At 45.9% G+C, this 12309-nt stretch overlaps 1 protein-coding gene across 1 annotated transcript in view; it reads left to right on the top strand.

Moving 5' to 3' along the window:
• Window positions 1-12309, top strand: part of thada (THADA armadillo repeat containing) — a 167672-nt gene that overhangs the window by 18125 nt on the left and 137238 nt on the right. The window contains exon 20 of the mRNA XM_057847681.1: window positions 3051-3197. Within this exon, the coding sequence (XP_057703664.1) occupies window positions 3051-3197 (147 nt within the window). The remainder of the gene's footprint in view (window positions 1-3050; window positions 3198-12309) is intronic.

Raw genomic sequence — 12309 nt, forward strand, 5'->3', positions numbered from 1 at the left:
ACACTCAGCAGGAAAACAGCACATTATTTGCAATTAATTCAACTCACCTGGACGCCACGATGTGTATGTAAAATGTTTTCCAAGATTTTAAGAACGCACCAAGTCACCGCGCTAAGTGGTAATGCTAATGTGAACGCTATGTTAACGCGAACACTATGCTAACTAGGAGTGGGAACCTCTTGGTACCTCACGATACGATTTGCGATACAAGGCTTACGAGAACGATGATCTCACGATAAGGTGATACATCGATTATCGATGCATTGGTCAGGAAATCATCCTAAAATATTCTACAAAACAACTAATAAACAGAAAAACAAGCTTTTGTTGTGAATTGGATTGAGTTTACCCCTAGTAGACATCCAACCCAAACAGATTGAACGTCTATGGCCGTCAGCGGCAGCCAATGCTAGGCAACGGGGTAATTATGGGGCATCTCAGATCATTGTTGATTTTCAGTCACTTCCTGTTGATTTGGGGGTACTTTATGAGTCACTTCCTGTTGATTTTGGGTTACAGAACAGGAAGTGACCCAGGAATCTCCCAAATGATTAGGCAGTGACTCAAACTCAACAGGAAATGACCTGTAAATACCCTAAAATGAACAGAAAGACCTGTAAATGGCCTGGAAATTAGAAAGAGTGACTGCGAATACTCTGGTTTCATAAGAATGAACGTTCGTTCGACCCTCCTTGTCTAAATGGATTGGGCATTGAGCACCATCAATGGCAGCCATAGAGTTAACTAAGACAGTATGGTGTAAGATTTTAGTAGCAACTTGTTGGTTCCTTTTTTTTCTCTTTTTAAACATTGACACCTTTTTAAACGATATCTCGATTCTTGGCAGGGGCATATCGATAACCTTTTGGGATACAAAGTATCACGATATATCACCATTTCGATATTTTGTCACACCCGAAATGCTAACTACAAGTTCGTTAAGTGTGTGATGATCACTCAGCACAAACCTTTAAAGGCTAAAGCAACATGGCATATCTAGCCAAGATAAGAAAGCAGAACTTACCAAGCCGCACCTGACACATATGTTTCACAAAAGGAGCCTGGAATGGGCACAAGTTTACTCACCGACTGGCATGTGTGTGGGGCTTGGGAGTAGGAGCAGCATGTCACGTGTGACATGACCAAACACTACTAAATGCGTGCTAACTACACATACAATAAAAAAATATCACATAATGTGAATTTATGACGGAAACTATGGCAAATTTTCATCTCGTTCTCGCGTCGTCAGACGACAACTGGCATCCATCTCGTTATGTTTTAGTCTTCCAAGGGATGTTTTCAGAGCGTCGTGATGTCATCGTCATGAAAAAAATTGTTCGTTGATGAAATATTTTCGTTATCGTCTAGGCCTGTCGCGATAACAAATTTTAGTGTGCGATAATTTATCTCATAAATGAATGCGATGTGCAATATTATTGCGCCCCCCCATTTAAAAAAAACAAAACAATTTACAATAACAGTGAGAATACAGTATGTATTAATAGATCAAGTACACCCATTTAAACGCGTTAAGAAATCACAACTAAAAACAATAGACCATGCCTCTTAAGTAAAAGACAACAATATTAATACCGCACAGAAACACAGAATAAATAAAATGTGTTTTTCAAGGGGAAAAAAATACAATTGCAGTTAATAACTTAAGCATTTAGACAAATGAAAACTTTTCCCCTCATAGCTTCTGCAATGGTGTTCCATAGTGATGCAACGATACAGTTAAGTCACGGTTTGGTACGATTTTTGATACGGGGGACACTATTTTCGATCCGATTCAATACATTAAATGCTCTGAAAAAAAAAAAATCAACTGTATTTTTTGTTTCGTTTTTTTTTTTTTTTTTTTTTTTTTTTTTTTTTTTTCAAACGAGCAAAAATTAAACTGCCGTCATATGAACATGCATTTTAGTGCATAATATCTATGTGCTTACTTCTTACTGATCTGAAGAAATTTAGTATAAAAGTGCTGAGAACAATCTTTACTGTTTGTAAAGTGAGGCGTGGCACACTGTTGATTGCTACAGTTCTCTTAGCAGCTAGGTTTACCACATGAGCAAGACATCCTATTTGTGGTCCGAATCCATGTGTGTCACGTTACTGAATTAACAATATTTGCAGCATTATCTATAGTCACTGGTATGGATTGATTTGGCATTCTTAACTTCCATTCAGTCATTGCGGTTTATAATTCATCGATGTAGTATATGGACTACGTGTCCCATAATCACTCTGGGATCACGTAGCCAATGGCATGGGACGTAGCACATCTAGTTTGCTATTTCATGATATCTAGTGTGTGCGCACATTAAAAAGTTAGCAAACGCCACATAAGTCACGTCTGCTTATTACTGTACAACAACAGCATAGGACAATCGACTTTCATAAACAGGACGAGTTTGAAGCACAGCGCTCTTAATTTGCCACTCAAATATCCGGTGTTGTGCCGAAAAATAGCCGCTCCGCGTGAAATGTCACCCCTGACGGGAGTGCCCATACGTCAACAACAACGGCACGCCAGAGATGGTCCTCAGTCAATCCGGAGCACTGACACGCCCGGTATACGTTGAACAATAGGATATAATGGGAACGATTGGCTCCGGCGCTGTTTTTTTGCCGGACCTGGAGACAAGATGCATTTTGCGCAGTTGGTAACAAGGAATCCGAACTTTTAACAGCATGTCTGCCGCACGCGCGCACGCACGTGCACGCGAGGCGATAAATCGCAGCGGAAAAACTACCGCCGTCATTTTTATTTATCGTGCGATAAATGGAATTATTGCATATTGCGACAGGCTTATTATCGTCATCGTTGATGAAAACAACACCGAAATGTTCAGTTGGGCTGCGTAATGTTGGAAAACAGCAATCTTGGAAGTGGACTGGTGAATACAACTTCAATGGCGGTGTCATGATTCAAAGTAATAATTCGTCCAATTGCAAATGTAGAAAAAAGTAATGAGTTAATGACGCCATTTTTTTTTTCTACAGTTACTCCCTACATTGACTGTGTGTGTTTGTATACATTACAGACACATCAGCAGGACTACAGAGGGTCCTGCAGGAGATTCAGCCAAGGGACACCAATGATTTCTTCACCAGTGCCAGAGAGCTGGATGCACATGATGAAGAGGATCAGGAAGAAACTCAGAAAAAAACCAAAGTATCACTAGCCACCGGTACGTTCCACACATTTTGAAAACACCCACTCCCATTTCCGCTCAAGTGTCTTAAAGCTGGTCAAGCTAGGTAACAAAACAGAAATGCTGTAGTGTAGGTGGATTGTTAAAGTTTACTCATTATTATGTAAGTTACTGTTACTGTGTTAATGTGGGTGTCCATTTGTTATATGACAAGTGCAGTGGGGAGAGAAACTGTATGCTAGTAAAGTTGGCATGACTGAACAACCACGATTTTATATTTTAAGTGTCATATAACAATTTTAGACCCGTCTCCCACTTGACTTTCCTTTCTAAAGTTGTAGAAAAAGTTGTTTTTGTTCAATTGCAAATGTTCTCAGAGACAAACTCCACCCTTGACAAGTTTCAATCAGGCTTCAGGTCCAGACACAACACTCAGTCAGCACTGTTAAAAGTGCACAACGACATTGCCCTTTCTGTGGATCATGGAAACCCAGCTGTCCTTGTTTTACTAGACCTCACAGCAGCACTCGATACAGTCAACCGTACATTCCTTGTATCTCGTTTAGAGCAATTTACAGGTCTCCTTGGTAACGCTCTACAATGGTTTCAATCATGCCTGGAACATAGAGCCTTCTCGTTAATGATTGGGGAATTTTCCTCCCCACAAAATACTATATATATATACTATATAAATACTATATTTTAGGGCCTGTTCTGTTAGCACTTAATCTGCTACCTTTAGGATCAATTAAAAAAAAAAAAAAATCTCTTTTTATTTCTATGCCGATGACCTGCAGCTGTATTTGCCCCTGAGACCCATCGACCAAACTGCTCTCGCTAAATTGCAGAGTGCATTTCCGATGTGAACCAGTGGCTAATGCAAAACTTTTAAAATCTTAATGAGAGAAAAACTGAATATATTACTTTTGGCACACCTTCCATGATGAATGCCCTTGAGCCCCAACTCTGGCGCTTTGGCTCCCTTTTTTAAAGTAATCCTCGATTTTAAAGACATGTAGGCTCTAATAAACCACAATTGTTCTCTTGTATTAAAATATGTCGTTAGAAACACATAAAATGTTAAATCAATGGAAATACAGTGCCTTGCAAAAGTATTCGGCCCCCTTGAACCTTGCAACCTTTCGCCACATTTCAGGCTTCAAACATAAAGATATAAAATTTTAATTTTTTTGTCAAGAATCAACAACAAGTGGGACACAATCATGAAGTGGAACAAAATTTATTGGATAATTTAAACTTTTTTAACAAATAAAAAACTGAAAAGTGGGGCGTGCAATATTATTCGGCCCCCTTGCGTTAATACTTTGTAGCGCCACCTTTTGCTCCAATTACAGCTGCAAGTCGCTTGGGGTATGTTTCTATCAGTTTTGCACATCGAGAGACTGACATTCTTGCCCATTCTTCCTTGCAAAACAGCTCGAGCTCAGTGAGGTTGGATGGAGAGTGTTTGTGAACAGCAGTCTTCAGCTCTTTCCAAAGATTCTCGATTGGATTCAGGTCTGGACTTTGACTTGGCCATTCTAACACCTGGATACGTTTATTTTTTAACCATTCCATTGTAGATTTGGCTTTATGTTTTGGATCATTGTCCTGTTGAAAGATAAATCTCCGTCCCAGTCTCAGGTCTTGTGCAGATACCAACAGGTTTTCTTCCAGAATGTTCCTGTATTTGGCTGCATCCATCTTCCCGTCAATTTTAACCATCTTCCCTGTCCCTGCTGAAGAAAAGCAGGCCCAAACCATGATGCTGCCACCACCATGTTTGACAGTGGGGATGGTGTTTTCAGGGTGATGAGCTGTGTTGCTTTTACGCCAAACATATCGTTTTGCATTGTGGCCAAAAAGTTCAATTTTGGTTTCATCTGACCAGAGCACCTTCTTCCACATGTTTGGTGTGTCTCCCAGGTGGCTTGTGGCAAACTTTAAACGAGACTTTTTATGGATATCTTTGAGAAATGGCTTTCTTCTTGCCACACTTCCATAAAGGCCAGATTTGTGCAGTGTACGACTGATTGTTGTCCTATGGACAGACTCTCCCACCTCAGCTGTAGATCTCTGCAGTTCATCCAGAGTGATCATGGGCCTCTTGGCTGCATCTCTGATCAGTTTTCTCCTTGTTTGAGAAGAAAGTTTGGAAGGACGGCCGGGTCTTGGTAGATTTGCAGTGGTCTGATGCTCCTTCCATTTCAATATGATGGCTTGCACAGTGCTCCTTGAGATGTTTAAAGCTTGGGAAATCTTTTTGTATCCAAATCCGGCTTTAAACTTCTCCACAACAGTATCTCGGACCTGCCTGGTGTGTTCCTTGGTTTTCATAATGCTCTCTGCACCTTAAACAGAACCCTGAGACTATCACAGAGCAGGTGCATTTATACGGAGACTTGATTACACACAGGTCGATTCTATTTATCATCATCGGTCATTTAGGACAACATTGGATCATCCAGAGATCCTCACTGAACTTCTGGAGTGAGTTTGCTGCACTGAAAGTAAAGGGGCCGAATAATATTGCACGCCCCACTTTTCAGTTTTTTATTTGTTAAAAAAGTTTAATCCATCCATCCATCCATTATCTTCCGCTTGTTCCGGGGTCGGGTCGCGGGGGCAGCAGCTTTAACAGGGAAGCCCAGACTTCCCTCTCCCCAGCCACTTCAACCAGCTCCTCCGGCGGGATCCCAAGGCGTTCCCAGGCCAGCCGAGAGACATAGTCTCTCCAGCGTGTCCTGGGTCGTCCCCGGGGCCTCCCGCCGGTGGGACATGCCCGGAACACCTCTCCAGGGAGGCGTCCGGGAGGCATCCGAACCAGATGCCCGAGCCACCTCAGCTGGCTCCTCTCTACGCGGAGGAGTAGCGGCTCGACGCCGAGTCCCTCCCGGATGACCGAGCTTCTCACCCTATCTCTAAGGGAGAGCCCGGACACCCTGCGGAGGAAACTCATTTCGGCCGCTTGTATCCGGGATCTTGTTCTTTCGGTCACGACCCAAAGCTCGTGACCATAGGTGAGGGCAGGAACGTAGATCGACTGGTAAATCGAGAGCTTTGCCTTTCGGCTCAGCTCCTTCTTCACCACTACGGACCGGTGCAGCGTCCGCATTACTGCAGACGCCGCACCGATTCGTCTGTCGATCCCCCGCTCCCTCCTACCGTCACTCGTGAACAAGACCCCAAGATACTTGAACTCCTCCACTTGGGGCAGGATCTCATCCCCGACCCGGAGAGGGCACTCCACCCTTTTCCGACTGAGGACCATGGTCTCGGATTTGGAGGTGCTGATCTTCATCCCAACCGCTTCACACTCAGCTGCGAACCGCTCCAGTGAGAGTTGGAGGTCACGGCTTGATGAAGCCAACAGCACTAAATCATCTGCAAAAAGCAGAGATTCAATGCTGAGGTCACCAAACCGGACCCCCTCAACGCTTCGGCTGCGCCTAGAAATTCTGTCCATAAAAGTTATGAACAAAATCGGTGACAAAGGGCAGCCTTGGCGGAGTCCAACCCTCACTGGGAACGAATTCGACTTACTGCCGGCAATGCGGACCAGACTCTGACACCGGTCGTACAGGGACCGAACAGCCCTTACCAAGGGGCTCGGTACCCCGTACTCCCGGAGCACCCTCCACAGGATTCCCCTAGGCACACGGTCGAACGCCTTCTCCAAATCCACAAAACACATGTAGACTGGTTGGGCGAACTCCCATGCACCCTCGAGGACCCTGCTGAGGGTGTAGAGCTGGTCCACTGTTCCACGGCCGGGACGAAAACCACACTGCTCCTCCTGAATCCGAGATTCGACTTCCCGACGGACCCTCCTCTCCAGCACCCCTGAATAGACTTTACCGGGGAGGCTGAGGAGTGTGATTCCTCTATAATTGGAACACACCCTCCGGTCCCCCTTTTTAAAAAGGGGGACCACCACCCCGGTCTGCCAATCCAGAGGCACTGTCCCCGATGTCCACGCGATGTTGTAGAGGCGTGTCAGCCATGACAGCCCTACAACATCCAGAGCCTTTAGGAACTCCGGGCGGATCTCATCCACCCCCGGGGCCTTGCCACCGAGGAGCTTACCAACCGCCTCAGTGACTTCAACCCCAGAGATCGAAGAGCCCACCTCAGAGTCCCCAGACTCTGCTTCCTCAAAGGAAGGCTTGTCGGTGGAATTGAGGAGGGCTTCGAAGTATTCTCTCCACCGACTCACGACGTCCCGAGTCGAGGTCAGCAGTACACCATCTTCACTATACACAGTGTTAATAGTGCACTGCTTTCCTCTCCTCAGACGCCGGATGGTGGACCAGAATTTCCTCGAAGCCATCCGGAAGTCATTTTCCATGGCCTCACCGAACTCCTCCCATGTCCGAGTTTTTGCCTCGGCGACCGCCGAGGCCGCAGTCCGCTTGGCCAGCCGGTACCTGTCAGCTGCCTCCGGAGTCCCACAGGCCAAAAAGGCCCGATAGGCCTCCTTCTTCAGCTTGACGGCATCCCTTACCGCTGGTGTCCACCAGCGGGTTCGGGGATTGCCGCCACGACAGGCACCAACCACCTTACGGCCACAGCTCTGATCGGCCGCCTCAACAATGGAGGTGCGGAACATGGCCCACTCGGACTCAATGTCCCCCACCTCCCCCGGGACAAGGGAGAAGTTCTGCCGGAGGTGGGTGTTGAAACTCTTTCTGACAGGGGATTCTGCCAGACGTTCCCAGCAGACCCTCACAATACGTTTGGGCCTGCCAGGTCTGGCCAGCATCTTCCCCCGCCATCGGAGCCAACACACCACCAGGTGGTGATCGGTTGACAGCTCCGCCCCTCTCTTCACCCGAGTGTCCAAAACATGCGGCCGCAAGTCCGATGACACGATTACGAAGTCGATCATCGAACTGCGGCCTAGGGTGTCCTGGTGCCAAGTGCACATATGGACACCCCTATGTTTGAACATGGTGTTCGTTATAGACAAACCGTGACGAGCACAGAAGTCCAATAACAGAACACCACTCGGGTTCTGATCGGGGGGGCCGTTCCTCCCAATCACGCCCCTCCAGGTCTCACTGTCATTGCCCACGTGAGCGTTGAAGTCCCCCAGTAGAACGAGGGAGTCCCCAGAGGGGGCGCTCTCTAGCACACCCTCCAAGGACTCCAAAAAGGGTGGGTATTCTGAACTGCTGTTCGGTGCATAAGCACAAACAACAGTTAGAACCCGTCCCCCCACCCGAAGGCGGAGGGAGGCTACCCTCTCGTCTACCGGGGTAAACCCCAACGTACAGGCGCCAAGCCGGGGGGCAATAAGTATGCCCACACCTGCCCGGCGCCTCTCACCATGGGCAACTCCAGAGTGGAAGAGAGTCCAACCCCTCTCGAGAGGATTGGTACCAGAACCCAAGCTGTGTGTGGAGGAGAGTCCGACTATATCTAGTCGGAACTTCTCTGCCTCACACACCAGCTCAGGCTCCTTCCCTGCCAGAGAGGTGACATTCCATGTCCCAAGAGTTAGCTTCAGCAGCTGGGGGTCGGACCGCCAAGGCCCCCGCCTTTGGCTGCCGCCCAACTCCCTACGCACCCGACCCCTTTGGCCCCTCCCACAGGTGGTGAGCCCATGGGAAGGGGAACCCACGTTGCCTTTTCGGGCTGAGCCCGGCCGGGCCCCATGGGGACAGGCCCGGCCACCAGACGCTTGCCTTCGAGCCCCACCTCCAGGCCTGGCTCCAGAGGGGGGCCCCGGTAACCCGCGTCCGGGCAAGGGAAACTGGGGTTCAATAATCTTGCTCATCATAAGGGGTCTTTTTGAGCCATACTTTGTCTGGCCTCTCACCTAGGACCTGTTTGCCATGGGTGACCCTACCAGGGGCTTAAAGCCCCAGACAACATAGCTCCTAGGATCATTGAGACACGCAAACCCCTCCACCACGATAAGGTGATGACTCATGGGGGGTAAAAGTTTAAATTATCCAATAATTGTTGTTCCACTTCACGATTGTGTCCCACTTGTTGTTGATTCTTGACAAAAAAATTAAATTTCATATCTTTATGTTTGAAGCCTGAAATGTGGCGAAAGGTTGCAAGATTCAAGGGGGCCGAATACTTTTGCAAGGCACTGTATTTTATAATATTTAGTGCATATTTTGACCGATAGTTGGCGCCATGTTCTGCGGGCGCGGAGTGATGACGTAGATGATATTTTTCCAATCGTGTAGCGTGTGTACAACAACTGTGTATTACTGGCTTAACTCGCGAAGTAAAATGCCTCGATGTGCTGCTTATGGATGCAATTTCGAGTCAAATGGAAACAAGGAGAGTGATGCGAGTCTCCACAAATTTCCTGTTGACAAGAAGAGGAGAAAGGTTTGGGAAAATGCCTGTAGACAAGCAAATCTTCCCAAACAACCAAGGCTTTGTTGTCGCCATTTTTCTCCTACCGCGTTTGAGGATTTTAGTAGATGACAACTAATGAAAGATCTCACCGGAGCGGCTAGATATAAGCGCAGACTAAAACCAAATGCTGTTCCAACTATTTTCCTGAGTTCTCGACAACATACGCTCTCTCGCTCCGTTGTCATCGAGATGCACTTGCCGCAAGTACACCAGAAGTTTAGCCCAACTCTTGCCTCATCAGGTATTTCTTGCTCTGCATTTCCCCTTAGCTGCTCATCTTGTGAACGACCGACAGTGCTGTCCTGCTCTTCACTTTTTCGCTCTGGTTCAAATTGGAAGGGACGAACCGACGACATGTTGCTAATGAATGACACGCTGAAGTCCGGCAGCGGGACTTGTGACGTCACAGCACTGCGACGTCAACAACCATGGCGAACAATCAGTTAAAATAATTTTACAAATTTTATTAAAACGAAAACAATAAGAAGGATTTAATGTCAAATTATTATAACTCATACTAAGATGTATCTTTTAAGAATTACTTGTCTTAAAACTAGAGGATCACTTTAAGACACGCGCTAAAAATCTCGGAGTGATATTCAATAGCAGGCTCAACTTTGAAAAACAGATTAGTTCTGTTGTAAGAGCAAGTTTTTTCCAGCTCCGTCTCTTGGCCAAAGTAAAGCCTTTCCTCTGTCGCCACTTCCTTGAAAAAGCAATTCATGCCTTTATAAGCTCAAGACTGGACTACTGGTATGCACTTTATGTTGGTCTTCCCAAGTTCTCTATTTATCAAGTGCTGCAAGTTGTTCAAAATGCTACTGCTCGATTTTTAACCGGTACACCCAGACTTGAACATACTTTATTACCGCTGTGGTATCATCGCTCCACTGGCTTCCAGTTAATTTCAGAATGGATTTTACTGTTTGTTTTTAATTCTATTACTGGCCTGGCTCCTTCTTATTTGTTGGAGATTTTTAACTCTGCTAGGGCTCTTCGTTCTACCGGCCAGCTTCTTCTGCAAGTTCCAAACTCGAGACTTAAACAATGGGGTCACCGATTTTTCCGAGGTTGCGGGATAGCCTGCCCCCTGAAATCCGCACCATTACGAATCTAGGCCATTTTAAATCACGGTTAAAGACCCACTTTTTTTAGACTTGCTTTTTCTCCAGGCTAGTGTAGCCTGTTTTTATTTCTTAAGGGTTTTCATGTTTTCGAAATGTTATGTTTTATTTGCTGTTTTGACTTTTATCGCGTTGTTTTTCTTTCTTAATTCATTGTGTAGTACTTTCCTGCCTTTTATTTATCATGATCTATATTTATCATTGTTGTAAAGCACTTTGAGGACCTTTCGGGTTTTTGTAAAGGGCTAAAGAAATACTAGTCCTTCTCCAAAAAATAGCATATTGTGATAAAGTTCATTATTTTCTGTAATGTACTGATAAACATTAGACTTTAATATATTTTAGATTCATTACACACAACTGAAGTAGTTCAAGCCTTTTATTGTTTTAATATTTAGGATTTTGGCAAAAAAGTCAAGAAAAACCAAAAATCCCTATCTCAAAAAATTAGCATATTTCATCTGACCAATACAAAAATGTGTTTTTTAATTCTATCAGCGATGCACTTAATACTTGGTCGGGAATTCTTTTGCAGAAATGACTGCTTCAATGCGGCGTGGCATGGAGGCAATCAACCTGTGGCACTGCTGAGGTGTTATGAAGGCCCAGGATGCTTCGATAGCGGCCTTAAGCTCATCCACAGTGTTGGGTCTGGTGTCTCTCAACTTCCTCTTCACAATATCCCACAGATTCTCAATGGGGTTCAGGTCAGGAGAGTTGGCAGTCCAATGGAGCACAGTAATGCCATGGTCAGTAAACCATTTACCAGTGGTTTTGTCACTGTGAGCAGGTGCCAGGTCGTGCTGAAAAATGAAATCTCCATCTCCATAAAGCTTTTCAGCAGATGGTAGCATGAAGTGCTGCAAAATCTGATAGCTAGCTGCATTGACCCTGCCCTTGATAAAACACAGTAGACCAACACCAGCAGCTGACATGGCACCCTAGACCATCACTGACTGTGGGTACTTGACACTGTACTTCAGGCATTTTGGCATTTCCTTCTCCCCAGTCTTCCTCCAAACTCTGGCACCTTGATTTCCGAATGACATGCAAAATTTGCTTTCATCTGAAAAAAGTACTTTGGACCACTGAGCAACAGTCCAGTGCTGCTTCTCTGTAGCCCAGGTCAGGCGCTTCTGCCGCTGTTTCAGGTTCAAAAGTGGCTTGACCTGAGGAATGCGGCACCTGTAGCCCATTTCCAGCACACGCCTGTGCACGGTGGCTCTGGATGTTTCTACTCCAGACTCAGTCCACTGTTTCTGCAGGTCCCCCAAGGTCTGGAGTCGGCCCTTCTCCACAATCTTTCTCAAGGTGTGGTCACCTCTTCTGGTTGTGCAGCGTTTCCTGCCACACTTTTTTCTTCCCACAGACTTCCCACTGAGGTGCCTTGATACAGCACTCTGGGAACAGCCTATTCGCTCAGAAATTTCTTTCCGTGTCTTAGCCTCTTGCCTGAGGGTGTCAGTGATGGCCTTCTGGACAGCAGTCAGGTCGGCAGTCTTGTCCATGATTGCGGTTTGAGTACCCGATCGATCGGGTCCGATCACGTCATTTTCAAAGTATCGGAATCGGCAAAAAAATATCGGACATGCCTTTTTTTTAATATATATATATTTTTTAATTAAATCGTATTCTAATTGTAT

Source organism: Corythoichthys intestinalis, chromosome 10, assembly GCF_030265065.1.
Source record: "Corythoichthys intestinalis isolate RoL2023-P3 chromosome 10, ASM3026506v1, whole genome shotgun sequence".
NCBI lineage: Eukaryota > Metazoa > Chordata > Actinopteri > Syngnathiformes > Syngnathidae > Corythoichthys > Corythoichthys intestinalis.